At 29.2% G+C, this 27,433-nt stretch overlaps 1 protein-coding gene and 1 long non-coding RNA gene across 2 annotated transcripts; both read left to right on the top strand.

Annotated features, from left to right (window-relative positions):
* Positions 1-566: 566 nt before the first annotated feature.
* On the top strand, positions 567-27,013 carry LOC111638707 (mitochondrial enolase superfamily member 1-like). Its single transcript, XM_023384460.1, has 19 exons — positions 567-847; positions 950-1,056; positions 1,128-1,230; positions 1,304-1,419; positions 5,009-5,122; positions 5,191-5,231; positions 6,891-6,922; positions 6,998-7,036; positions 7,791-7,858; positions 16,896-17,009; positions 17,078-17,118; positions 18,778-18,809; positions 18,885-18,923; positions 19,678-19,745; positions 21,254-21,388; positions 23,236-23,407; positions 23,493-23,592; positions 26,420-26,501; positions 26,774-27,013. Exons 2-19 carry the CDS (start codon positions 976-978, stop codon positions 26,873-26,875), a joined length of 1,479 nt encoding a protein of 492 aa, XP_023240228.1. The 5' UTR covers positions 567-847; positions 950-975; the 3' UTR covers positions 26,876-27,013.
* LOC111638703 lies at positions 16,832-18,923 on the top strand. The gene is made up of 4 exons (XR_002758920.1): positions 16,832-17,009; positions 17,078-17,118; positions 18,778-18,809; positions 18,885-18,923. It is a non-coding gene; the product is annotated as an uncharacterized LOC111638703 (long non-coding RNA).
* Positions 27,014-27,433: the final 420 nt, after the last annotated feature.

Below are 27,433 nucleotides of genomic sequence, written 5' to 3'. Positions count from 1 at the left end.
TTGCCTGTATTGGGTGTAACTATAGCTGAAGAAATAATTTGCTGTTAACTAATCAAACAGAAACTTTAGTATGTATCAAAATTAAGATTGACACAGGTTTGTATGTTTTATTTTTTACTAGGAAAAGTGGAAGCATGATTGTTTAGCCCGTTTATTTCGCAAAGTTTTAACCCAGCATGAACTTCGTATATTCTCGCCAGCTCTAACAAAATTATCGTCTTTTCTCTTTTATTCATTCCAGAAAAGGAGGAACTGTTTGCCTTTTTAATAAGAAATAAATACTCTGAAGTAGAACGTAAACTGTCGGTAAACACGCGAAAGTAGTCAAAAATTAACGGTTTATTACAAGGACACGTGTTGCAACGTCGGCGAACAATGTGACCACGTTAAGACGCTTGACGTGCGATTAATTTACTCGTGTGTTCAGGAAGTTAAAATATATATAATTTATTTTTTATATCAAACTAATTTTTTAATTTTATTTACAATTTTTAAGTTGGGATTATTTCGTTTTTTAATTCTGAATTAATTTCTATTAACTTTTGGCTCCTAATTATACCCGAAAGAGGACGCTGTAGTAGAAGTAAACACGTGTAAATTCGAATACTGTATTTGATTCTCATTGAGTATTTAAATGTCTTAAATACTGGCGTAGCCAATTAAATTTAATAATGCAATGGTGTAGAACGTGAAAGTTCTTTAAAAATCTACTTGCAGCCATCCAAAACATAACGAAAATGACGAATTAAAAGTTAATTTAGTATATATAAATGGAACAAACTCTAGAAAATTGCAACATATCTTGCTGATAATTATCTCTGTAGCGTTTTTCTTACAATTTTATATAGTAAGATAACTTATCAAATTAATTATCATTGAAAATTTGACCTTGATAGTTTGACTTAAAATTAAACAGTAATCTAATCTGGTTAACTGTCTTAAATTCCAGCTAGGAGTTTTAATAAAATAACCAAAATGGCAAGTGTAATAGAAAGTCTTAAAGTCAAAGATGTAAGATTTCCCACATCTCTTTCCTCAGATGGAAGTGATGCAATGGTAAGTTTATGTAATACAATAATAACACACCATTTGTAATTTTAAATGACACTACCATTATGTTATTTTAGCATAAAGATCCAGACTATTCTTGTGCCTATGTGATATTGAGTACAGATACAAAATTAGAAGGACATGGCTTTACTTTTACTTTGGGTAAAGCTACAGAAGTAGGTGTGTATTTTATATATGTTTCATAGATTTGTTAGTTGCAAATTTTAGATATTCAAAAATGTTTGTCAAATAGTTGCATGCTGTATTAATGCCTTAACTCCAATTGTTGTTGGAAGAAATTTGAATCATATATTTTCAAATTTTGCTGGATTCTGGAGAGAAATTACTAGTGAAAGTCAGATGAGATGGGTAAGAAAACTATGTTCGTCATATCGTGTAATTTTTTAAAATTTATATCATTTTTTCTGAAAGTAACATGAAGGCTGCGTACACACTAGGTGTTTTTAAATGCACGTTAGCTCGGCATTAGCACTGGCTCAGTTTGGAAATGGACATGAAAGTAATTGCTTGTGTGTGCCTCCTCCATCGTTGCTATAAAAGACGATGGCAGAGGCAAAGAGAATTTTGGGTGCACCCAATATTACGAGATAGAGTGACACATGGAATGTTTGCGACGTTGTATCCAAAACTAAGACAAAATGAACCCCAATTTTTAATTCTTTTAAAATATCTATAAAACCCTTTGACGACGGTTGGTCTCTTTTAGATTTCATCAATAAATAGATCAGTATCGAAATGATCGTTCTCCATTTCACCACATATATCTCAAAACACTCGGCTGACACCCACAAAACGCGCGATCGAATGTACAGTAACATGGCAGCACATATATCTCAAAGCGCTAGGCTGACGCCCGCAAAATGCGCGATCGAATGTACAGTAACATGGCAGCACATATATCTCAAAGCGCCTGCAAAACGCGCGTTTTAACAAAAATCTATAGACATGCGTTTAACGCGCACTTGGCCAAAAGCACGCATTTGAGTGTGTACGCCTATATAGAACTCTTGGTTCTTTAAAACGCTCGTTTAAAAACGCCTAGTGTGTACGCAGCCTAAAGGATTATAAATTGATTTGTTTATTGAAACTTCATAAAATGTTATCTATTATTGAATAATTTTAACAGTAATTGTAAATTGTTCTGCCTCACTTTTATTAGAAAACTTTAGATTCTTTTATTTTTCACACAGAACAATGGTTCTCAATTGGTATACCATGGTACATCAATTGCTATCACCATAACCTTATAAATTCTAGAAATATATTAAAATTAATACAAAATTGTTAATGTTTTTGATAGTTTTGAATGACCTTCATCAGGTACCTGTACATTCTACAAACCAACAAATTCAAACAACAATTTGGAATTCCATTCAAAATATTTTTAACTATGATGCTATTGGGTAAAAAGTCTCAATGTGGTTTATATTAAGACATATACAGTTTATAATACAATATAAATTTGTGTTATCTGTCAACATATATTAAAAATTGATAATGACGTCAATCAGAGAAGTCATATTTACAAGTGTTTATACTAATTCATAGCACATTTTCCATGTACACAAAATTGAACAAGTGTCTTTATAATTCATTTCCTTGCTCTCTAGAGCAGATCTGTAGATCTCAAGCTGCTATCTATTTCTTGGAAGGTCTGTGCTGTGTACCTTCTTCCGCATTTGTTTCCTTTGGAAGTCAATTGCCACATCATTTTACTGTGTATACTAATAGAACTGTTGCAAATCACCTTTTCTTATTGTTAACTGAGACTCTATTATCCTGGTACTAATGGCATCTACCATGGCTTCGACATATTCTAATTCTTTGTTGAAGCAGTGGTTGATGATAGGATTCAGTATACTCCAGGAACACATTTTGGGTCAGTTGATTCTTTATTGTTCTCGATTAGTTCTTTGGGCATGTGGGATTCTTCGATTGATATGGTGTAGAGTATTTTTAGACATCTGCTTGTGTAAACTATTAAGCATTTTATTGTATATATTCTGTATTCAGTAATATTATTTTCCCAACTCTTATCGGAAATCCAGCGAAAAATGACCCCCCCTTGTGTAAAAAGTGTAAAGTGTAAAAAGATTTTTACACTTTTGGGCTGAGAATGCCTTGAAAAGTCAAGAAATGCAAAAAAATTTACAGGTAATTTCTGTATGTATGAATGTTAGTGTGTGCGTCATGATTTTGTTCATTCTGTTTGAAGCATGCTTTTTGTTGAAATTTTCTGAAATTTTGCAGGGCGATTTGTTTATTAGGAAGATTGATTCTATTAAATTTTGGTGGTTAAATACAATCCTTTATCTAAAATGTTAATCTAAAAGGTCGAGAGGATAGGAAGATAATGGGGATCGTGTGTATCTCCAGTAGGTCAAATTTGATGACAATTTTATTCGTTATTAGCAATTACAGTTTTTTTATAAAACTCATCCCTACCCTTAAAATTAAGCTTTTTGCCATTTTATAATAGTTAAAAATATAAAAAGATTTTTAATAAAATATGATAACAGATGGCTACACCAAAATTTTAAATGATGCCAGGAAAGTTGAGAAACTCATTGCTAGTTTATTTTTTAATTTGGATGCAATTTTATAAACAGTAAAACCTGTCCAAAACAGAACCTTAATAAAATGGAAACCTTCCTAAATGGTAAAAATTTTTCAGAATGCAACGATTTTCTGTGATAAAAAAAAAATCTGTTCAAAACACAATGCACTTACATATTATTTTAATAAAATGTGCTACATCAATTCATATTTAACATTATGTATTGGTAAAGATAAAGTAGTAATATCTTTAATAAATAAATAAATAACAAATATCTTTAATTAAATATTTAAAATAAGAAATCATCAGTTCAATACTTAATATGTTTGAAAAATCACTTCTACATATATTATGTATAGTTAAAATGAACAAAATCAAAAGAAACAAAACAATGAAAAAGAAAATCTAAATTATAGAAAATAATAATATAATTACATATTTTAGTTTGAGATACAAGACAGCTTAATTGCTTCATAAACTCTGCTTAATTTGTATTATAATGACATATTGTAAATTCCAGTGTACAAGTTGACTTCAATATTTTCAGTTCAAAATTCTGGTTCAGGCCTATTCCCTCTGTATAAGTTGGTCCAAAGCATATGGTAGGCTGCTGATAGGCTAGATCTGAAATCTTCTGTAGTTTTCTGCTAGTTATAGTAGGTCTAGGGAGCACCATCTCTCTTTCCATGCTACTTTATCTTGCCATCTTGTCTTTAGCTCCTTATAACTACCCTCTTAAGTCATCCACTATTTTAATTCTCCTCCTCCCTCATTTCTTTCCACCTGCAACCATTTCTTCTATCATTCCTATCTTCCTCTCATATTATGTGTCCTATCCAATTAGCTTTTTGCCTTTTTATTGTTTCTAATGTTTTTCTTTCGCCAACTCTTAGGACTTCACCTTATTGTCCATCTGACTTCTACTATTCTTCTCCATAGCCACATCTCTAGTGCCTCTATTTTCCTAATATTAAGTTTTAGCACTGTTGTGGAAAACACTCCAGTGGTGATGATATGCAATAGCAAATAGTGTATAATAAGGCCCCCACCATTTTTATTGCAACACTAGTAATAATGCTTTTCAGTATATAAGATATAGTCTCTTACAAAAAGAGATATAGGTAACAGAACTTATGTAGTATATAACACATTCTTATATAGTGGTTATGAAATACAATCCTTTATCTAAAATGTTAAATAGATTCATAATTTGGCTTCCTAGAAAACAATCATTTTAATTTCATCACTTCAAAAATGAAGAATGGTAAATATTATATAAATAGATTTATATATCATTATTAATTAAATAAAATAATTCTTTTAAAAATATATTAAAATTATAAATTTTAAAATATGTATATGCTGTTATATTTTGCATAGATAGGACCAGAAAAGGGTGTTATTCATCTAGCTACTGCAGCTATAGTGAATGCTATATGGGATTTATGGGCTAAAATAGAGGAGAAACCATTATGGAAATTATTAGTTGATATGGTAAAAATCTAACTCATAAATTTTGATAATTTTTTTCATTTTCCTTATGATTTATGTTAAAAATACAGGAACCAGAAAAACTTGTCTCTACAATTGATTTCAGATACATGTAAGAGGTTTTTTTTTAAAGTTTAGTAGAGGTTAATTTAATTATATAATTTTAAATTTATGCATAAGACATTTCAATAATCAATTATTTCAAAATAAAAGTATTGAATATGTATATATGTTACTATTTGTTTATTATAACATTTATACGTACAAATATTACGTAAATTACAGCCACATCTGCAAATTCACAAGATCTATGTTTGTGGATTTATGTTTTTTGCATTGGTGGTCACAAAATTTATCATACTAAAAATTTGGTTCTACTTGCTGCACTCTCCGTGATGGTGGGCATGCATGTCTTCAGTTTTGCAGTGAACATTATCTGACAACTTATAGTCTTTGTGTGTTGTTTATGTCTTGTGAATACCTATTGCAGGAGTCTCCAGACTATTCTGAGAAGGGTCATTTGAGTTGTAAAAGAAATCTGGGGGCCTGGAACAAAAGCTCTATTGTCAGAGGTTAAGATTTTTTTTATTTCTTAATAATGATGGGCATAAAACAATATGAAATTTCCAACTAATTATTCAAAAGAATATCAATAAAATTGAGAATAAATTTTATGGCACCCAATACTAATTACAATACATACATTCTCAACATAAGTTCTCCAAGAATTAGGCATTTATTGTAATACGGCATTTTCTGTATTCCTTCATCAAAGAAATTTGCCACCTGGGAGTTCATCCATCCACAAATGCCATGCATCAGTTCCACATTGGATTCAAAGTGCTGTGTCCCCAACAACATCTATATTTTTGGGAACAAATGAAAATCATTCGGTGCAAGGTCAGGGCTATAGATACAGTGATCAAACAACTCCCATTAAAACTATTGAGCAATGCCTGTGTGCGTGTGCATTATTACAGACAAGAAGCATGCCTGAGGACAACATGCCTCACCTCTTATTCTGAATTACCCATCAGTTTTTTTAGTATTTCACAGTACACCTGTGAATTAATGGTAATCCAAGGTTCCATAAAATCTGTTAGCAACACTTATCCTTCAGTGAAGCTAACCTGATTATGTTCTTCAGCTTGTAAAACACAGATAATACCATGCACCTCACATTTGGTGGAAACTTTGACGACAACCCATACCCAACCCATGTACAGCAAGCACTTAAAACGGCTGACCACATGGTCAACCGTGAGTCAACATATCACAGTTTATTTCTGTGAGTGTGCCAGGTTGCTGCAATAAGTGATGCAGCCATGCAGATGTTATCTTCCAAATAGACCTCATTAAATGCATTTAAATTATTAAATATTATTTTACAATGTTTTAATGATGTTCTTCTGTTGTTGTCAATATATTCACTGTATAATTTTATTTAACAACTTGAAGATTATTTAATTAATTTACCTAGATTTGAGTCCATGTCAGAAAACTTAAAAGATTTTGGTCTGTCAGGCCCTATTCCTCATCATTATTCTCCGGCCACCCCATTGTGGGCTTGATAGTACCCATGATAAAGATGGAAGAAATATCCTCTTAATGATTATATTCAAAATCATTAAATTTATGCAAAATTACTAATATTTGTCTATAAAGTAATTGAATACTTAAAGTATTATCTGGATAAAAATTTCTTGCTTTATAAAATGTAAATTTTAAATGATTCAATAGAAGCTTTAATGATAAATCTTGTTAATTATAGAACAGATGTTATAACCAAAGAAGAAGCTATAGGTAAATATTTACTGTACTAACTTTCTTATGTTTTAAATTGAAATATTTACTAATATTATTAAATATATTTTTTAGCTATGTTAAAAGCTCAGTATGATTCTAGAAAACAAAGAGGTAATTATAATTAAAAATAAATATATTCTGATAAATTATATGATTAATTTTAAATATAACTGTGTATAATTATTAATAAATTAAGAAAAACATTTAAAATCTTGATTATTTACAGGCTAAAATTAAGATAATATTAACCAATTTCAATATAGAATTTGACCTAAAGATACAGTAACCACACAGATTAATTTCTGATATGATTGCAATTAAATTGTATGGTTTTATAAAACTGAAGCAAAGATTAAATGAAACATATATGGTATAGTAAACAGAAATTGCAGGTCTATCCTGCAATTTCTTTAGATTTCCCTAAAGCTTTTGAGTCTTTGTAGATCATTTTTGGGGATCTTTTGAATTGGGATATTGACAATTCCCCAAAAGATGGGTTTACAGGGAAAGTAATAGGTAAATTGAAAATATAGTAAATAGATGAACTGCCTAACTGGAGTTTAAATTAAATGAATAATATGTTTTATATAGTTATACAATGATATCATCTTGAGAATCCAATTCTAAAGATTATTCCTGAAACTTATCATAAGAATTTATTTTTCTAGTGTTGTTATTATAGATTTCATTACCAGAAAGCCTTTGAAAGAAGATTAAGTAAGAAAATTTGTTTTAAATGATATTTCTCTGTTTTCCAGTCTGAAATGATAAAGATTTAGTTTGGAGATTCACTTGATAAATCTGTTATAAGTTTCATAGTAGAATAATACATTTTGTACATTTACTCATTTATTCTAATTAAGAGTTCCTGGACAATTAGGAGCTAATTACTATCCTTCTTCATTGCCTTTCAAAATTTCTAAGGAATTTGAAGTAACATTCTATTAAAAAATCTGAACTGATAAAGTAAAATGATATTTACAAATTATTAGATATTAAACAAAATTTAATTCTTGATATTGGCATTTATTACATTAACACTGAAATCACATTTCTTAATTATTTATATTTATTGTATAAAACGGGTTGTAAACTGGCAGCCTTAAGGATGGATATGGTCCATTAAGGCTTCCTGTCTGGCCTGTGGCGTTGATGATTTTTTTTTCTAAAAATCAATGTCTCTAACATCTTGCGGGGATTAAAATAGAAACAATTCAAACTTCTGTTTACATAAGTCATAAAGGCCTGGCAATAAAAGGATCTCTATTAAAGCCTTTTTTTTTTTTTAGTTTACAGTATGTTTTGTTTTACCAAATAATAATGAATACAGTCCACATTTGATATACATCTATTTGAATGACCCTTTACTGCATTTGAATTTGAGATGCCTGGTGTAAAGAATAAACTTAAAAGGACATTAAACATACCTTACACATTTTTCCAGCAACTAAATTTAATCAAAATAAACATTTTCAGCCTGATTTTGGATAAAAGAATGAAATATATAAATAGAGATTTTTTTTAAATAATGTATTCTTTTCTTTGACCTATTTTGGAATAAAAGATTATTTTATTCCAAAATTAAATCTCTATTTAAATTTCATTCTGTAACCCAACAAAGGCTTATCAATCAGTTGAAAATGTTTGTTTTGATTAAATTCAGTTGCAGGAAAAGTGTATAATATATGCTTAGTGTCTTCTTATACTGGTGAAGTTCCTGGTTAGACTAAAATTTATAAAGAATAAACTCTGTATAGACTAATAAACACTGCAATTATTTTCATTTCTACAAATTACATAGATGTAGATAATGTAACTTTAGCAGAGTTAAATAACATATGAACTTGATCTAATGAACAAAAATTTTTACTTTCTAATTGAATATAAATGCAGGAAGAGAAATATGTAAGGAATAACATCAAGTTATTGGAAGGTGTGTTTCAAAGGGAACACTTTAAAATAGTGAAGTCTTTAGATATTTTGACAAAGTTTTATAGATAAAGATCATTATTGGGAAAGATGATTTCATTCTGAAACTAACTGACTATTTTTTAAGCAGATTTATTATGATCTTGCTATTGTAGAAATGGATCTCTACAGGTGTGATGAGTTTTTGGTAGTAATCAAATAAATGTTTTCTGCTTTATATAAATTTATTTAATGGTTTCCTCACATTTAAGTCTTTGTCATGTACTGTATGTTCTTAGTATACTTTACTCCTATTCATTATTTCTTTTATTATATGTTACTGTTAATGAATAGGATGTTATGTGGCAGTGCCAGCAGAATACAACATTTTGCATATGTTCTTTAAGTTTAGAAATTTTTCAGATGCAATTATTGTATTGATTAGTATCTGAAGCTGTTGTATTCAAAAATACTGATGCATATATATGTTTTAATTTGATTGAAGTTATCAAACATGCATCTATTTGGACTGCAATTTGAAAAAAATTGTAGACCTATAATTTCCCACTGTCGTCTGTCTGTCTTTCCTTAACTTCGAGAACAGTGTTAGACAAATGAAATTCAGACTATATGGAAAGCTTAGGGGCAGTAGGCTCCAATTAACTATAATCAATGTAAACTGGAAGTTACGTTATATGATTAAAAATTGCAGCCCAGCATTGTAATGATGTCACCATAAATAAATGCTCATTTCTTTTTATATTTTCTAGCNGTGGCAGTGCCAGAAGAATACAACATTTTGCATATGTTCTTTAAGTTTAGAAATTTTTCAGATGCAATTATTGTATTGATTAGTATCTGAAGCTGTTGTATTCAAAAATATTGATGCATATTTATGTTTTAGTTAGATAACTTCAATCAAACATGCATCTATTTGGACTGAATTTGAAAAAATTGTAGACCTATAAATTCCCACTGTCGTCTGTCTGTCTTTCCTTAACTTCGAGAACAGTGTTAGATAAATGAAATTCAAGACCATATGGAAAGCTTAGGGGCAGGATACTTTAATTAACTATATCCAATGCAAACTGGAAGTTACGTTATATGATTCAAAATTACAGCCCAGCATTGTAATGATGGTCACAATAAATAATTGCTAGTATAATTTATTATTACTGCAAGATTCCTTCCTATATGCTTGCTTAGAGAACCGTAACAAAAACTAACTTTTTATGTCCCTGATTTAATATATATTTAATCTAGGAGAGAAAATGATTAACGAGTGAAAATTCTAATTCACCAATCATTCTTGTCCTATGAGAATTGAAATATATGCACTGCCCTAACAATAAAAACATAATAATTACACTTTATTAATGGATGTGGATTCTTCTTTAATTTATTTATAATTATTATCTGCAACTGTAGGAATTTATAATACAGGCCATCCTCAACTTTTGGACAGCTCCNTATAAATACTGGTATTTATTCTTAATAGTTGTGTAAAGAAGCAATGAATAATGGATTTACCAAGTGAGTGAAATTTTAATATAATTAATTTTTTCTGCTTTTTATTAAATTTAAATGTTTATAACAATTTTGAAGTAGATAGATCTTGTAAAACTGTATTATAAGAAACAAGTTAACTGTTTCATATATAATGTTTTACAGTGACAATTTGTTACACTACAGAATTGTGCAAAGAAACTAAAAAACAAAAATTATTTTGTTTATTGACTGTTTAATTTCTTATTATTGTATAATTTTGTTAACTGTACATGTGTAATTTATATTTTTCATGTGCGAGCAAGACAAGCAATTTGAAAAAACATTGGTTGATGTTAAGATTCTATTCATGAATTCAAATGTTTTGTTCTCTATAAACAAAACATTTCCTTCTACCCAAAGAGGATGGTTATGTACTGTCAAAAATACTCACAAAATAAATTACTTTTACATAACACTGACAGACAGTTGCACGTATTATCTTTTTCTATTAATATTTGGCATATGTAGCTATTTAAAACTTTATTATTACTGATGGTCATTAAATGACAAAAAACATTACTTCAATAAACATTTTTGCTACTGTACATGATTGTATGTAGCTGATTGAGTTATATTGTGAGTTATGTATGTTAAAGAAATGTTTCAAATGTCAGTTCAATTTAAAATTATTAAAAACTGTTTGCTCAAAGAGCAATTTGAACTAATTATATTCTGATATAAACTAGTTAAGAGTATATTCATAATTTCATTTATAATTCATAAATTCATAATAAAAATACTAAACTTTGAAAGATTTAGTATTTTTATTAAAGTTGAGTTTTCATATTATAGATTACAGACTGCTATTGTTTGAAATTTTATGAAATTATTCATGAAGCATCTTTGATTTTACACAGATCATCTAGATCCACATATTAACATTAAACAATATATTATCATCTTACAGAAATAGAATATATTATTTAAGGGCACTATAAAATGTCTGTCTGTTCTTTGTTAATCGCGAGAACAGAGTTAGATAGATGAAAATCAAGATCAAATAGGGAAAGTTTGGTGGCTGGACCCTATTAACTATACATGAACTTTTGATCTGGATGAGAAGTTACATGATTTTAACTCAAAATTTTCTTGAGACCAGAGTTAGCTAGATGACTGACATGATTTGATTGTTACAAGAAGTGTGATGTACAGTACAGGGTAAGTTACTATTAAAATTCAGACCATACATGGAAAGCTTAGTGACCAGAGACCCTGATTGACTATATATGAATCTCCAGTATGAACCATAAGTCACATGATTTTTTTGAAAGAATTAAATGATGACTAAAAATTGTAGCTTGGCATAGTGACAATGTCGCAATAAATAATTGCTAGTATAATTTATTATTACTGCAAGATTCCTTCCTATATGCTTGCTTAGAGAACTGAAACAAAAACTAACTTTTTATGTCCCTGATTTAATATATATTTAATCTAGGAGAGAAAATGATTAACGAGTGAAAATTCTAATTCACCAATCATTCTTGTCCTATGAGAATTGAAATATATGCACTGCCCTAACAATAAAAACATAATAATTACACTTTATTAATGGATGTGGATTCTTCTTTACTTTATTTATAATTATTATCTGTAACTGTAGGAATTTATAATACAGGCCATCCTCAACTTTTGGACAGCTCCACTCTTTTGTAAATAATTCTTTTGTATCCCTAAATTGTGTTTTATATTCCAAATTAAGACTATTGTACACTAAAAAATCTAACAAGGTAAAAAATTTTAATTAGTTGTGGTGTTATAACTAAAAAAATATCATCATTCATCGAGTGAGCATTTGACTTTCATGTATATTTTTAGGCATCATGCATTATAACCAAAAGTCAGAGACTATCTGTATACCATTTTCTTGTTTTGAAATCTAAGTGTGAGAACCTGGAGGCCATCTAAAATGTTTTTCCATGATTTACTTAATTTTGTTTTTATTATTTAAAGATGTTGAGAATTTGTTTGTTCAGAATAGTCATTAAATTCTGTTTTACTTTCGAATTTAGTTAATGAAGGAAAAGGAACTTTCTTTTCTATTTGGCTGAGATTAGATCAATTTCCTTCGATGACACTAATTATCTTAAAATTTGTTGACACATCATGTGGTGTGACTTAACCCTGGTTCCCATCTCATGGGGTCTTAGTAACTCTTCATTGGAGGTGATTCGGACTATGAAAGTTGAGAACACTAAATTTTCATGATTTGTTTGTTCTCATGTGTTCTCGCCAGTTCTTTCTAGTTACCTCTTAAGGTTCTCTCAGTTTTCTCGTCCTTCGATATGCCCAAATTCAAAAGTCCTCCATATAACCTTTGAAGTCTGATCAGCCCATTTCAATGATAACAGAAATCTACTGATATAGAGGTAATAGAAAAATAATATTTTGGTCTAATTCCATCACCTTACCCACAAAGTACATTACCACTTGNAAAAATATAAAAAGATTTTTAATAAAATATGATAACAGATGGCTACACCAAAATTTTAAATGATGCCAGGAAAGTTGAGAAACTCATTGCTAGTTTATTTTTTAATTTGGATGCAATTTTATAAACAGTAAAACCTGTCCAAAACAGAACCTTAATAAAATGGAAACCTTCCTAAATGGTAAAAATTTTTCAGAATGCAACGATTTTCTGTGATAAAAAAAAAATCTGTTCAAAACACAATGCACTTACATATTATTTTAATAAAATGTGCTACATCAATTCATATTTAACATTATGTATTGGTAAAGATAAAGTAGTAATATCTTTAATAAATAAATAAATAACAAATATCTTTAATTAAATATTTAAAATAAGAAATCATCAGTTCAATACTTAATATGTTTGAAAAATCACTTCTACATATATTATGTATAGTTAAAATGAACAAAATCAAAAGAAACAAAACAATGAAAAAGAAAATCTAAATTATAGAAAATAATAATATAATTACATATTTTAGTTTGAGATACAAGACAGCTTAATTGCTTCATAAACTCTGCTTAATTTGTATTATAATGACATATTGTAAATTCCAGTGTACAAGTTGACTTCAATATTTTCAGTTCAAAATTCTGGTTCAGGCCTATTCCCTCTGTATAAGTTGGTCCAAAGCATATGGTAGGCTGCTGATAGGCTAGATCTGAAATCTTCTGTAGTTTTCTGCTAGTTATAGTAGGTCTAGGGAGCACCATCTCTCTTTCCATGCTACTTTATCTTGCCATCTTGTCTTTAGCTCCTTATAACTACCCTCTTAAGTCATCCACTATTTTAATTCTCCTCCTCCCTCATTTCTTTCCACCTGCAACCATTTCTTCTATCATTCCTATCTTCCTCTCATATTATGTGTCCTATCCAATTAGCTTTTTGCCTTTTTATTGTTTCTAATGTTTTTCTTTCGCCAACTCTTAGGACTTCACCTTATTGTCCATCTGACTTCTACTATTCTTCTCCATAGCCACATCTCTAGTGCCTCTATTTTCCTAATATTAAGTTTTAGCACTGTTGTGGAAAACACTCCAGTGGTGATGATATGCAATAGCAAATAGTGTATAATAAGGCCCCCACCATTTTTATTGCAACACTAGTAATAATGCTTTTCAGTATATAAGATATAGTCTCTTACAAAAAGAGATATAGGTAACAGAACTTATGTAGTATATAACACATTCTTATATAGTGGTTATGAAATACAATCCTTTATCTAAAATGTTAAATAGATTCATAATTTGGCTTCCTAGAAAACAATCATTTTAATTTCATCACTTCAAAAATGAAGAATGGTAAATATTATATAAATAGATTTATATATCATTATTAATTAAATAAAATAATTCTTTTAAAAATATATTAAAATTAATACAAAATTGTTAATGTTTTTGATAGTTTTGAATGACCTTCATCAGGTACCTGTACATTCTACAAACCAACAAATTCAAACAACAATTTGGAATTCCATTCAAAATATTTTTAACTATGATGCTATTGGGTAAAAAGTCTCAATGTGGTTTATATTAAGACATATACAGTTTATAATACAATATAAATTTGTGTTATCTGTCAACATATATTAAAAATTGATAATGACGTCAATCAGAGAAGTCATATTTACAAGTGTTTATACTAATTCATAGCACATTTTCCATGTACACAAAATTGAACAAGTGTCTTTATAATTCATTTCCTTGCTCTCTAGAGCAGATCTGTAGATCTCAAGCTGCTATCTATTTCTTGGAAGGTCTGTGCTGTGTACCTTCTTCCGCATTTGTTTCCTTTGGAAGTCAATTGCCACATCATTTTACTGTGTATACTAATAGAACTGTTGCAAATCACCTTTTCTTATTGTTAACTGAGACTCTATTATCCTGGTACTAATGGCATCTACCATGGCTTCGACATATTCTAATTCTTTGTTGAAGCAGTGGTTGATGATAGGATTCAGTATACTCCAGGAACACATTTTGGGTCAGTTGATTCTTTATTGTTCTCGATTAGTTCTTTGGGCATGTGGGATTCTTCGATTGATATGGTGTAGAGTATTTTTAGACATCTGCTTGTGTAAACTATTAAGCATTTTATTGTATATATTCTGTATTCAGTAATATTATTTTCCCAACTCTTATCGGAAATCCAGCGAAAAATGACCCCCCCTTGTGTAAAAAGTGTAAAGTGTAAAAAGATTTTTACACTTTTGGGCTGAGAATGCCTTGAAAAGTCAAGAAATGCAAAAAAATTTACAGGTAATTTCTGTATGTATGAATGTTAGTGTGTGCGTCATGATTTTGTTCATTCTGTTTGAAGCATGCTTTTTGTTGAAATTTTCTGAAATTTTGCAGGGCGATTTGTTTATTAGGAAGATTGATTCTATTAAATTTTGGTGGTTAAATACAATCCTTTATCTAAAATGTTAATCTAAAAGGTCGAGAGGATAGGAAGATAATGGGGATCGTGTGTATCTCCAGTAGGTCAAATTTGATGACAATTTTATTCGTTATTAGCAATTACAGTTTTTTTATAAAACTCATCCCTACCCTTAAAATTAAGCTTTTTGCCATTTTATAATAGTTAAAAATATAAAAAGATTTTTAATAAAATATGATAACAGATGGCTACACCAAAATTTTAAATGATGCCAGGAAAGTTGAGAAACTCATTGCTAGTTTATTTTTTAATTTGGATGCAATTTTATAAACAGTAAAACCTGTCCAAAACAGAACCTTAATAAAATGGAAACCTTCCTAAATGGTAAAAATTTTTCAGAATGCAACGATTTTCTGTGATAAAAAAAAAATCTGTTCAAAACACAATGCACTTACATATTATTTTAATAAAATGTGCTACATCAATTCATATTTAACATTATGTATTGGTAAAGATAAAGTAGTAATATCTTTAATAAATAAATAAATAACAAATATCTTTAATTAAATATTTAAAATAAGAAATCATCAGTTCAATACTTAATATGTTTGAAAAATCACTTCTACATATATTATGTATAGTTAAAATGAACAAAATCAAAAGAAACAAAACAATGAAAAAGAAAATCTAAATTATAGAAAATAATAATATAATTACATATTTTAGTTTGAGATACAAGACAGCTTAATTGCTTCATAAACTCTGCTTAATTTGTATTATAATGACATATTGTAAATTCCAGTGTACAAGTTGACTTCAATATTTTCAGTTCAAAATTCTGGTTCAGGCCTATTCCCTCTGTATAAGTTGGTCCAAAGCATATGGTAGGCTGCTGATAGGCTAGATCTGAAATCTTCTGTAGTTTTCTGCTAGTTATAGTAGGTCTAGGGAGCACCATCTCTCTTTCCATGCTACTTTATCTTGCCATCTTGTCTTTAGCTCCTTATAACTACCCTCTTAAGTCATCCACTATTTTAATTCTCCTCCTCCCTCATTTCTTTCCACCTGCAACCATTTCTTCTATCATTCCTATCTTCCTCTCATATTATGTGTCCTATCCAATTAGCTTTTTGCCTTTTTATTGTTTCTAATGTTTTTCTTTCGCCAACTCTTAGGACTTCACCTTATTGTCCATCTGACTTCTACTATTCTTCTCCATAGCCACATCTCTAGTGCCTCTATTTTCCTAATATTAAGTTTTAGCACTGTTGTGGAAAACACTCCAGTGGTGATGATATGCAATAGCAAATAGTGTATAATAAGGCCCCCACCATTTTTATTGCAACACTAGTAATAATGCTTTTCAGTATATAAGATATAGTCTCTTACAAAAAGAGATATAGGTAACAGAACTTATGTAGTATATAACACATTCTTATATAGTGGTTATGAAATACAATCCTTTATCTAAAATGTTAAATAGATTCATAATTTGGCTTCCTAGAAAACAATCATTTTAATTTCATCACTTCAAAAATGAAGAATGGTAAATATTATATAAATAGATTTATATATCATTATTAATTAAATAAAATAATTCTTTTAAAAATATATTAAAATTATAAATTTTAAAATATGTATATGCTGTTATATTTTGCATAGATAGGACCAGAAAAGGGTGTTATTCATCTAGCTACTGCAGCTATAGTGAATGCTATATGGGATTTATGGGCTAAAATAGAGGAGAAACCATTATGGAAATTATTAGTTGATATGGTAAAAATCTAACTCATAAATTTTGATAATTTTTTTCATTTTCCTTATGATTTATGTTAAAAATACAGGAACCAGAAAAACTTGTCTCTACAATTGATTTCAGATACATGTAAGAGGTTTTTTTTTAAAGTTTAGTAGAGGTTAATTTAATTATATAATTTTAAATTTATGCATAAGACATTTCAATAATCAATTATTTCAAAATAAAAGTATTGAATATGTATATATGTTACTATTTGTTTATTATAACATTTATACGTACAAATATTACGTAAATTACAGCCACATCTGCAAATTCACAAGATCTATGTTTGTGGATTTATGTTTTTTGCATTGGTGGTCACAAAATTTATCATACTAAAAATTTGGTTCTACTTGCTGCACTCTCCGTGATGTTGGGCATGCATGTCTTCAGTTTTGCAGTGAACATTATCTGACAACTTATAGTCTTTGTGTGTTGTTTATGTCTTGTGAATACCTATTGCAGGAGTCTCCAGACTATTCTGAGAAGGGTCATTTGAGTTGTAAAAGAAATCTGGGGGCCTGGAACAAAAGCTCTATTGTCAGAGGTTAAGATTTTTTTTATTTCTTAATAATGATGGGCATAAAACAATATGAAATTTCCAACTAATTATTCAAAAGAATATCAATAAAATTGAGAATAAATTTTATGGCACCCAATACTAATTACAATACATACATTCTCAACATAAGTTCTCCAAGAATTAGGCATTTATTGTAATACGGCATTTTCTATATTCCTTCATCAAAGAAATTTGCCACCTGGGAGTTCATCCATCCACAAATGCCATGCATCAGTTCCACATTGGATTCAAAGTGCTGTGTCCCCAACAACATCTATATTTTTGGGAACAAATGAAAATCATTCGGTGCAAGGTCAGGGCTATAGATACAGTGATCAAACAACTCCCATTAAAACTATTGAGCAATGCCTGTGTGCGTGTGCATTATTACAGACAAGAAGCATGCCTGAGGACAACATGCCTCACCTCTTATTCTGAATTACCCATCAGTTTTTTTAGTATTTCACAGTACACCTGTGAATTAATGGTAATCCAAGGTTCCATAAAATCTGTTAGCAACACTTATCCTTCAGTGAAGCTAACCTGATTATGTTCTTCAGCTTGTAAAACACAGATAATACCATGCACCTCACATTTGGTGGAAACTTTGACGACAACCCATACCCAACCCATGTACAGCAAGCACTTAAAACGGCTGACCACATGGTCAACCGTGAGTCAACATATCACAGTTTATTTCTGTGAGTGTGCCAGGTTGCTGCAATAAGTGATGCAGCCATGCAGATGTTATCTTCCAAATAGACCTCATTAAATGCATTTAAATTATTAAATATTATTTTACAATGTTTTAATGATGTTCTTCTGTTGTTGTCAATATATTCACTGTATAATTTTATTTAACAACTTGAAGATTATTTAATTAATTTACCTAGATTTGAGTCCATGTCAGAAAACTTAAAAGATTTTGGTCTGTCAGGCCCTATTCCTCATCATTATTCTCCGGCCACCCCATTGTGGGCTTGATAGTACCCATGATAAAGATGGAAGAAATATCCTCTTAATGATTATATTCAAAATCATTAAATTTATGCAAAATTACTAATATTTGTCTATAAAGTAATTGAATACTTAAAGTATTATCTGGATAAAAATTTCTTGCTTTATAAAATGTAAATTTTAAATGATTCAATAGAAGCTTTAATGATAAATCTTGTTAATTATAGAACAGATGTTATAACCAAAGAAGAAGCTATAGGTAAATATTTACTGTACTAACTTTCTTATGTTTTAAATTGAAATATTTACTAATATTATTAAATATATTTTTTAGCTATGTTAAAAGCTCAGTATGATTCTAGAAAACAAAGAGGTAATTATAATTAAAAATAAATATATTCTGATAAATTATATGATTAATTTTAAATATAACTGTGTATAATTATTAATAAATTAAGAAAAACATTTAAAATCTTGATTATTTACAGGCTAAAATTAAGATAATATTAACCAATTTCAATATAGAATTTGACCTAAAGATACAGTAACCACACAGATTAATTTCTGATATGATTGCAATTAAATTGTATGGTTTTATAAAACTGAAGCAAAGATTAAATGAAACATATATGGTATAGTAAACAGAAATTGCAGGTCTATCCTGCAATTTCTTTAGATTTCCCTAAAGCTTTTGAGTCTTTGTAGATCATTTTTGGGGATCTTTTGAATTGGGATATTGACAATTCCCCAAAAGATGGGTTTACAGGGAAAGTAATAGGTAAATTGAAAATATAGTAAATAGATGAACTGCCTAACTGGAGTTTAAATTAAATGAATAATATGTTTTATATAGTTATACAATGATATCATCTTGAGAATCCAATTCTAAAGATTATTCCTGAAACTTATCATAAGAATTTATTTTTCTAGTGTTGTTATTATAGATTTCATTACCAGAAAGCCTTTGAAAGAAGATTAAGTAAGAAAATTTGTTTTAAATGATATTTCTCTGTTTTCCAGTCTGAAATGATAAAGATTTAGTTTGGAGATTCACTTGATAAATCTGTTATAAGTTTCATAGTAGAATAATACATTTTGTACATTTACTCATTTATTCTAATTAAGAGTTCCTGGACAATTAGGAGCTAATTACTATCCTTCTTCATTGCCTTTCAAAATTTCTAAGGAATTTGAAGTAACATTCTATTAAAAAATCTGAACTGATAAAGTAAAATGATATTTACAAATTATTAGATATTAAACAAAATTTAATTCTTGATATTGGCATTTATTACATTAACACTGAAATCACATTTCTTAATTATTTATATTTATTGTATAAAACGGGTTGTAAACTGGCAGCCTTAAGGATGGATATGGTCCATTAAGGCTTCCTGTCTGGCCTGTGGCGTTGATGATTTTTTTTTCTAAAAATCAATGTCTCTAACATCTTGCGGGGATTAAAATAGAAACAATTCAAACTTCTGTTTACATAAGTCATAAAGGCCTGGCAATAAAAGGATCTCTATTAAAGCCTTTTTTTTTTTTTTAGTTTACAGTATGTTTTGTTTTACCAAATAATAATGAATACAGTCCACATTTGATATACATCTATTTGNGAGCTATACTACTACTACTACTACTAATTTTATGACTCTCCACTTTTACAACTGATTAAATTTTCTATTATACTTTATGAAATGCAATATTGTTTTGTTTTGCTGATCATCTCAATGTGATATTGTATAATTAGAGTTGTATTTATGGGACTAGAACCAATATCTTCTACATTCTGTTCCATAAATTTAAATATACACTTTTCTAGAAGTCAGTTAAGTCATAAAAGCAGGAGTTTGCTGCTGCATTTGGAGAATATCAATAAAGGAAAAAATATTAAAATACTTTATTCCATTAAAGCATTTATTGTTTTCTTTTTATGTATTTTGGAGTTTCTTAATTATTTTGAGTATCAATAAGCATTATGACTCTAGATTAATGTTATTGATAACAGTAATATGAAGTGCCCTCAAGTTGTCTTCTGGTTAAATGAAAAGCTTTGATTTGATCTTTATTTTCTTCTCATATTCATGATTTATGTTTTATTAGGTAGTTTAATTTCATGAAAATCTACTAGACACATCTTTAATTCATTTAAATTTTGTGTTTTCTCCAAGAAACTATTGAAAAATTGAATCTGAAATGTCTGAAATTGAATTAGGTGTATTATGTCAATTTATAATCTCAGCTTAAAATTATATTTAACAAATCTTTTTCTATAATGTCATATCTTATATTTACTTAATATTATTAATTAAAGACAAGACAGTCTTCAGATTTCTTGAATTCACAAATGACAGACATTTAATGTAAATATATTTAATAATATTTAGTAATTTGTAATTTGAATGTTAATATTCTAATACGCATTCATGTAGCCAATACAAAAATATAATTCTTGTAACCGTAGCTATCATTTACTCATATATTGCACTTGCTTCCTTGGCAGCTACACTTGAATACATCTTGATGATGAGTTTTGAAAGTACTCGAATGAAAAAAAAAATGAAATTAACTGAGTGTTTTAATGTTATGTTTCTATGGAGGAAGTAGAGTTAGATAACTAAGATTTAATGAAAATAATCAAATAAATTCAATGTATAACCTAAGTTTTAATATTTTAATTATAAAAATATATTCTTTTAGATGGTTGATGCCAACCAATGTTGGGATGTTAATGAAGCAATTAATTGGATGAAACAACTAAAAGAATTTAATCTTTTATGGATTGAAGAACCAACAAGTCCTGATGACATTTTAGGACATGCCACTATAGCTAAGGTAATATTAATTTTTTCTGATCTGTATGTGTGAATTATTAATGCGATATCTTAAAACTTGGCACAATACTGTGATATTACAAAGATCAAACCAGTACATTCAGGCAACAAAAATTATTCTGTAATGCAGTGATTCTCAACCAATTGAAAAATTTCTGCGGCACTTTAGTGTGCCACGAAATTTTTCAAATATGCCACCACTGCGAATACTCATACATAAGTGATGTCAGACGAGTAGTTCAATCAGTTTTGCCTTCCTAGGGCACGTTTGGAAATTGTAACTGGTGTTACCAGTAACTGCCTGTAGTTACCAAGGTGTTTAGAAAATGTGACCTAAATAACCAACCACATTTAAAAATCACTGTTATGACGTCACCAGTTGTTCTGTGGTACTTACTGAAGTAACAGTGTGCGCCGCCAAATGTTTAAATTATTAAAAGGTACCGTGACAAAAAGAAGGTTGAAAACACTGCTTTAATATAATATCTTGCTTCAGTGTGAAGTTGTTAACAAATATATTCTGAACAGATATACTGATAAAATGATCATATAATATGCCATTTTCAAAATACATTAGTTTTTTTTTAATTATCAGACATTAGTTACTATCATCAATTAAAAAAATGCAAAAATAATTCTTAGAATACACACAGAAAAATATATATCATCATTGTTTTCCAAGTAGAAAATTCAGATTAAATATATTTAATGTGATTTAAATGCCTTGAATATAAGGTAGATTCTCATTAATTCAAACTAGACACTAGTCTCCATCTGATTCCTATTTAAATCAATATAAAATTTTCTTGGTAATTAGAACTTTATTGTGCCACTTCCTGTTTATTCTAATCAAAAGCATGTATTATTAGATTAAATTTCAAAAATGGAAAGAAGAAGATTAATTAATTAAATTTTAAATTTTATTTTTAACATTTAAAAACATTTCAAACCAGTTGGTGCACAATTAGGACTGTTTACGGTCACCCTGTGATGTTTGCTCGTGGTCTCAATGGCATCACAGCTTCTCGTGGACAATGATTTTTTTTTCTTTATTTCATTGAATATACTATTGTACCTTTCTTTTGTATTTCTCATTGATTAAAACATTATTCTGCAAATATGGAAATTACCAGCTATATGTTAACTCACTATCAAAATGTCTCATAAACAAAACCTAACCCTTGAAGAAAAAAAGAGAGATAAAAGCAATTTGATGTTTAGCAAAATTGGGAAATTGCCAAATTGCAAATGGAATTTCTGAGTTGCAGAAGCAGCAGAAATTAACCCATGACAGCAATGAAAATTGAAAAACTGAAAATCAAAGCTATGGACAACCAGATGGCAAGAATTTAAGATGACAACCTATTACTCTGGGGACCTGGGATTGAATCTAGACAGGTCAAAAACTTTTAGGGATGGTATGTGCAGATATGTCAGGCCTCACTCACCACCACCCAGCTGCCCCATTGTGGCTATAGTTTACATATAATTTAGGATATGATAGCATTGTTTTTATTTCAATTGTATGGAATTTTTCAATTCATTCTAGTGCCAAAACAGCTTGTTTTTGAATAGATTTATTGGCAATAAATGCTTGTTATAACCACCAAAAAGGCTATGAAAAACACTATATGTTTTGTTTTCTGATATCCTGCTTATACTTTCATGTTTTAATTAACTTGTAGAGCATTGAAATGAGAATTGCATGCATTACTAAAATACATTTTTTTTAAAAACTTGACATATTCTTGAGTCTTAAATTAATAAAATCTCATATGATAAGAAAACTTAATTGTACAAAAACAGATTATTTTGAAAACAGAATGAAAACAATTAATTAAATTTTAGGCATTAAATCCATTGAAAATTGGTGTAGCAACAGGTGAACATTGTCAAAACAGGGTAATGTTTAAACAGTTTATGCAGGCAGGAGCCTTACAATTCTGTCAGATTGATTGCTGCAGATTGGGTGGTGTTAACGAAGTAATAGCAGTCTATATTATGGCTGCAAAATTTGGAAGTAAGTAAATTTTAAATAAATTTTTAGAAGTTCATTTGAATTGGAAAATGAATTTTTTTTCTTTCTTTCTCTTTTAAATATTCAGTTCCGGTATGTCCTCATGCAGGAGGTGTAGGTCTCTGTGAACTAGTTCAGCATGTTGCAATGTGGGATTATATTTGCTTGAGTGGAAATTTAGAAAATAGGTAATTGATTTTAATAATAGGTATTGTAGATAAACTATCAGGTCAGTCCATAAGTTCGTGCACATTTTTTATCTACAAAAAAAGCAACAAAAATTTTAATTAAATCTTCTTTCAATCTATAATGTATTCACGATTATTTTGTACAATTTCTTGCCATCTTCATGGTAGCTTTTTAATCCCGTCTTTGTAAAATGATTTCGGTTTTGAATCAAAATATTCAGAAATAGCCTTTTTTACATTGTTCTCATCCTCAAAAGTTTTTCCTTTTAAAAAATTCTGCAAACTCCGAAAAAGATGATAATCACTGGGAGCAACATCTGGCAAATATGGTGGATGAGTTAAAATTTCCCAGTTGAAGCTTTTGAGTTGAGCAGTTGACGTTGTTGTCAGTTAGCTATTGACAGTTCATGTGGTATCCATTTTCTTAGCTTTGAAACTTTTCCGATTTGTTGTAGATGTCTATGAACAGTTCCATAGGATGAATTTAAACGTTCCGCAATTTCATCAACTGTTAAAGATGGTTCTACTTCAACTAGTGCAGAGAGAGCATCATCATCAAAGTCAATAGGTCTTCAAGTACGAGCCTTATCCTCCACACTAAAATCATTATTTCTAAATCTTTCAAACCACTTCTGCGCAGTCCTTACACTAATTACAGTTTGATTATGAACAGTATTTAATTTTTTGGCTGCATTTGTAACATTCTCATCACTTAATTAACAGCAAAACAAGATTTTTCTCAAAGTCATAAAATATGCACAAACTTTTGGACTGACCTGATAGTTTTAATTTTGAAGCAAAGTACAGTGGTAAGCCAAATGAGTGCCAGATTTTATCGACTACTTTATCATTACTGTTTATTAATGATTAAATATTATGTAATTTGGTACTAGAGGGAGGTGTTCAGTGCCATCTCTTATTAAATTAGTGTAACTGTCAATGCATCTGCATGGAAAGTGGGAGTTACAGGCTTGAGTCCTGCTCTGGGCCGACTTTTTTCTTCCAGAATATTATAAATTATTTAATTATAATTATTAAATTTAATAAGAAATTACCCATAATGCATTCTTTTAGTACCAAATTACATAATATTTAATCATTAATAGTAGCAGTAAAGTATCTCGAAAATTTAGCAATCGTTTGGCTTATTACAAAAATATCAGGCTTTTAGAGGTTTATTATAACAAGATTCTACTGTACTTTATAAACCTTGTGTGATAATGAATTTAGATTTTTTCCAACTTCCGTAAGAACTCACAATAAAATCTTTTATGATATATTTCTAAAACAACTTTCAGTTTAATGTTCCTTTTCTGCAGTCCCATGGTAATAGAATTTCTGCAATTTTCACTTCAATTACAACTTCTTTTCATCATCTTCACTATTACATTTTGCGGGATGAACTTGGAAGAAACTAATGAGTAGCAGGTGTACTAATCTCAGCAAGAGCCACAAGTTATTGTAGACAGGTATAAGGACAATCATTTATGCCTATGTTTTAATTTTCTTATCTTATTTTTCACTTAAAGAGAGAGGATAAGATGGTACTAAGGGGATATCACCATACTCTTCCTAGTTAACTCTGTCCAGTATAGGAAAATTATTATTGGGAGCTGTAAATTAAATTGATAATTTATTTATTTACATGAGTTTAGCATACATTTTTTAGTGAAATCAAATGAAATTTCGGATATAAATCAGGCTACTTTACCCTTGCTATTAATAATTAAATACTGAGTAATTTGGTATTAGAGGTAGACATTAAATTTAATGAGATGGCACCTAATATTTATAATTAAATTAATATTTATTAAATAATTTAGAATATTCTGGAAGAAAAGAATCTGCCCAAACAAAACAAAAACCCGCAGATGCATTGCCAGTTATGCTACCCGACCTCCATCCGATGCCTCACTTCCAGACATATTTAATTTAATAACCATCTGCAGTTACTTATAGCATCAACTTGGAACAACTCAGTGCCTAACACTACCTCTAGTATTTAATTATTTATAGTAGTGGTAAAGTAGCCCAATTTAAATCCAACAATTGTTTGGTTTTGTTATAAAAATATATGAACATCTGAAAGCCCAATATCATTTTTTTTTAATTTTTATGTATATGTTTGCTTCATATGTGAATACTATGATAAATACATAGGAATTTTCATTTTAACAAACATTTTTGGAGCATCTGAAGTTTGTTGTAATGAAATTTCAGTTATAATATGAAGCTTATTTTCTATATACTATGTATGTGTATTTCTCATACTTCCTGTACACCTTTGTCATTATAAGAAATTTCACTTTTGGCTAATTTGAATAAAATATAATTTGTTTCGAACACTAGCTCAGCTCCAGAGTCATAGCACCTGGAGCGACTGCTCCATTTACCCTAAGTCCTAGGGGGCACCTCAGTTGTAAAGAAAATTAAAGGAAAAAATATTTTTTTCACTTTTCATTATTTTAATTGCAAGCATGTGGCCAGTATGTGAATGGCCTTATCTGTTGAGATGCGCATGAATGGTTCCACCCCTGGGTGCCATAATAGGATCTCCCTCCATCCTAAAACTTGCCTCAGGCCAACACTGACTAGCTCTTTATATAAAATTTTTCCTCGGATAAAACGAATGTTAGGAAATTCTCAGACAAGAGCATTAAATGACAAGGAAATTTGTTTTTAGTAATTCTTGATGAAAATTAAGAGAGATCAATATAAATATTATTTGGAAAGGCTGATTTTATTTTGAGTCATTATATTATTCATTCAAGCACTATTTTAATAGAAACAAATTCAGATTATTACAGTTGGGAATTTACTTTAATAGGATGATTGAATATGTGGATCATCTACATGAACATTTCAAGGCTCCTATAAAAGTGAAGGATGCTAATTATTTAGTTCCTAAGGTAAGAAAACTTGTTAAATTTTAAGAACATAAAGTAATAATACACATATTGGAAATTGTTCTGAACTTTTAGATTTTCAGATGTAACTTTGAATAATAATTGCTAAAAGTAAACACAGTCATAACCTTATTTTTTTCTTTGTTTCATTTACATAAATAGATCAATGTTTTCTAACTAATAACTATTACAAATTGATCAAAAAAACCTAATACAGTGAACTACAACAACGATGATGATAGAAAACTTGTTTTAAAAATTTCTATATATTTTAGGAACCAGGTTACAGTGCCGAGATGAAAAAGGATTCTTTAGAAATGTACGAGTATCCCACTGGTGCAAAATGGATGGAATTACTTTCCAAAAAATCAAATTAATTGAAATTGTTTATAAAAAGATGTGTATGTCTAGTCTGGAAGAGAAAATAAGAAATATATATTCACTAGACATTAAATTAAATTTAATGAACAACACATAAATAAAGTAGATTCACAATCACAAGTGTTATGAATTTGATTTCTATCTTGTGCATCAAGTTTAAAAATGCATTGATAATATTTACACAATGTATATGCTAATTACTGTACTGTGAACATCATTACATCATCACTTTACAAACTTTTAATAAGGTGATAAGCAGTGAATAGTTCTTGAATGCCTATTACGCTAAGAAATTTTTGTTGTCAAAAATCATTTCCTAAATTTAAATGATAATTATTCCTGTTGCTTACATTTACTTTTCGGCATCAAAATTTCCTTCCTAATTATAAAACAGGTTTTGTGATCGTATCAATTATAAACAGTGTCGTTAATATTTACTAAGCAAAGCTATTCAAATGCCTTGTAACATACAATCATAACTGTGCAGTTCTCAAAGCATCATATCTCTAAAATTTATTTATTTTAGTTTACAGTGCAATAAATTCTGAGTATAA

The sequence above is a fragment of the Centruroides sculpturatus genome, unplaced genomic scaffold (assembly GCF_000671375.1).
Source record: "Centruroides sculpturatus isolate CEXI.00-Female unplaced genomic scaffold, Cexi_2.0 scaffold1118, whole genome shotgun sequence".
In the NCBI taxonomy this organism is placed as follows: domain Eukaryota; kingdom Metazoa; phylum Arthropoda; class Arachnida; order Scorpiones; family Buthidae; genus Centruroides; species Centruroides sculpturatus.
Note: the sequence above shows the minus strand (reverse complement) of the source record. Positions and strands in the feature narration are given on the sequence as shown.

Excerpts from the sequence above, each read along its gene's own strand:
- LOC111638707 (XM_023384460.1), top strand. The coding sequence starts at position 976 with ATGGCAAGTGTAATAGAAAGTCTTAAAGTCAAAGATGTAAGATTTCCC. Across the intron at positions 7,859-16,895 it reads AAATTTCTAAGGAATTTGAA|ATAGGACCAGAAAAGGGTGT; the intron begins GTAACATTCTAT and ends TATTTTGCATAG. Across the intron at positions 17,010-17,077 it reads GGAAATTATTAGTTGATATG|GAACCAGAAAAACTTGTCTC; the intron begins GTAAAAATCTAA and ends TTAAAAATACAG.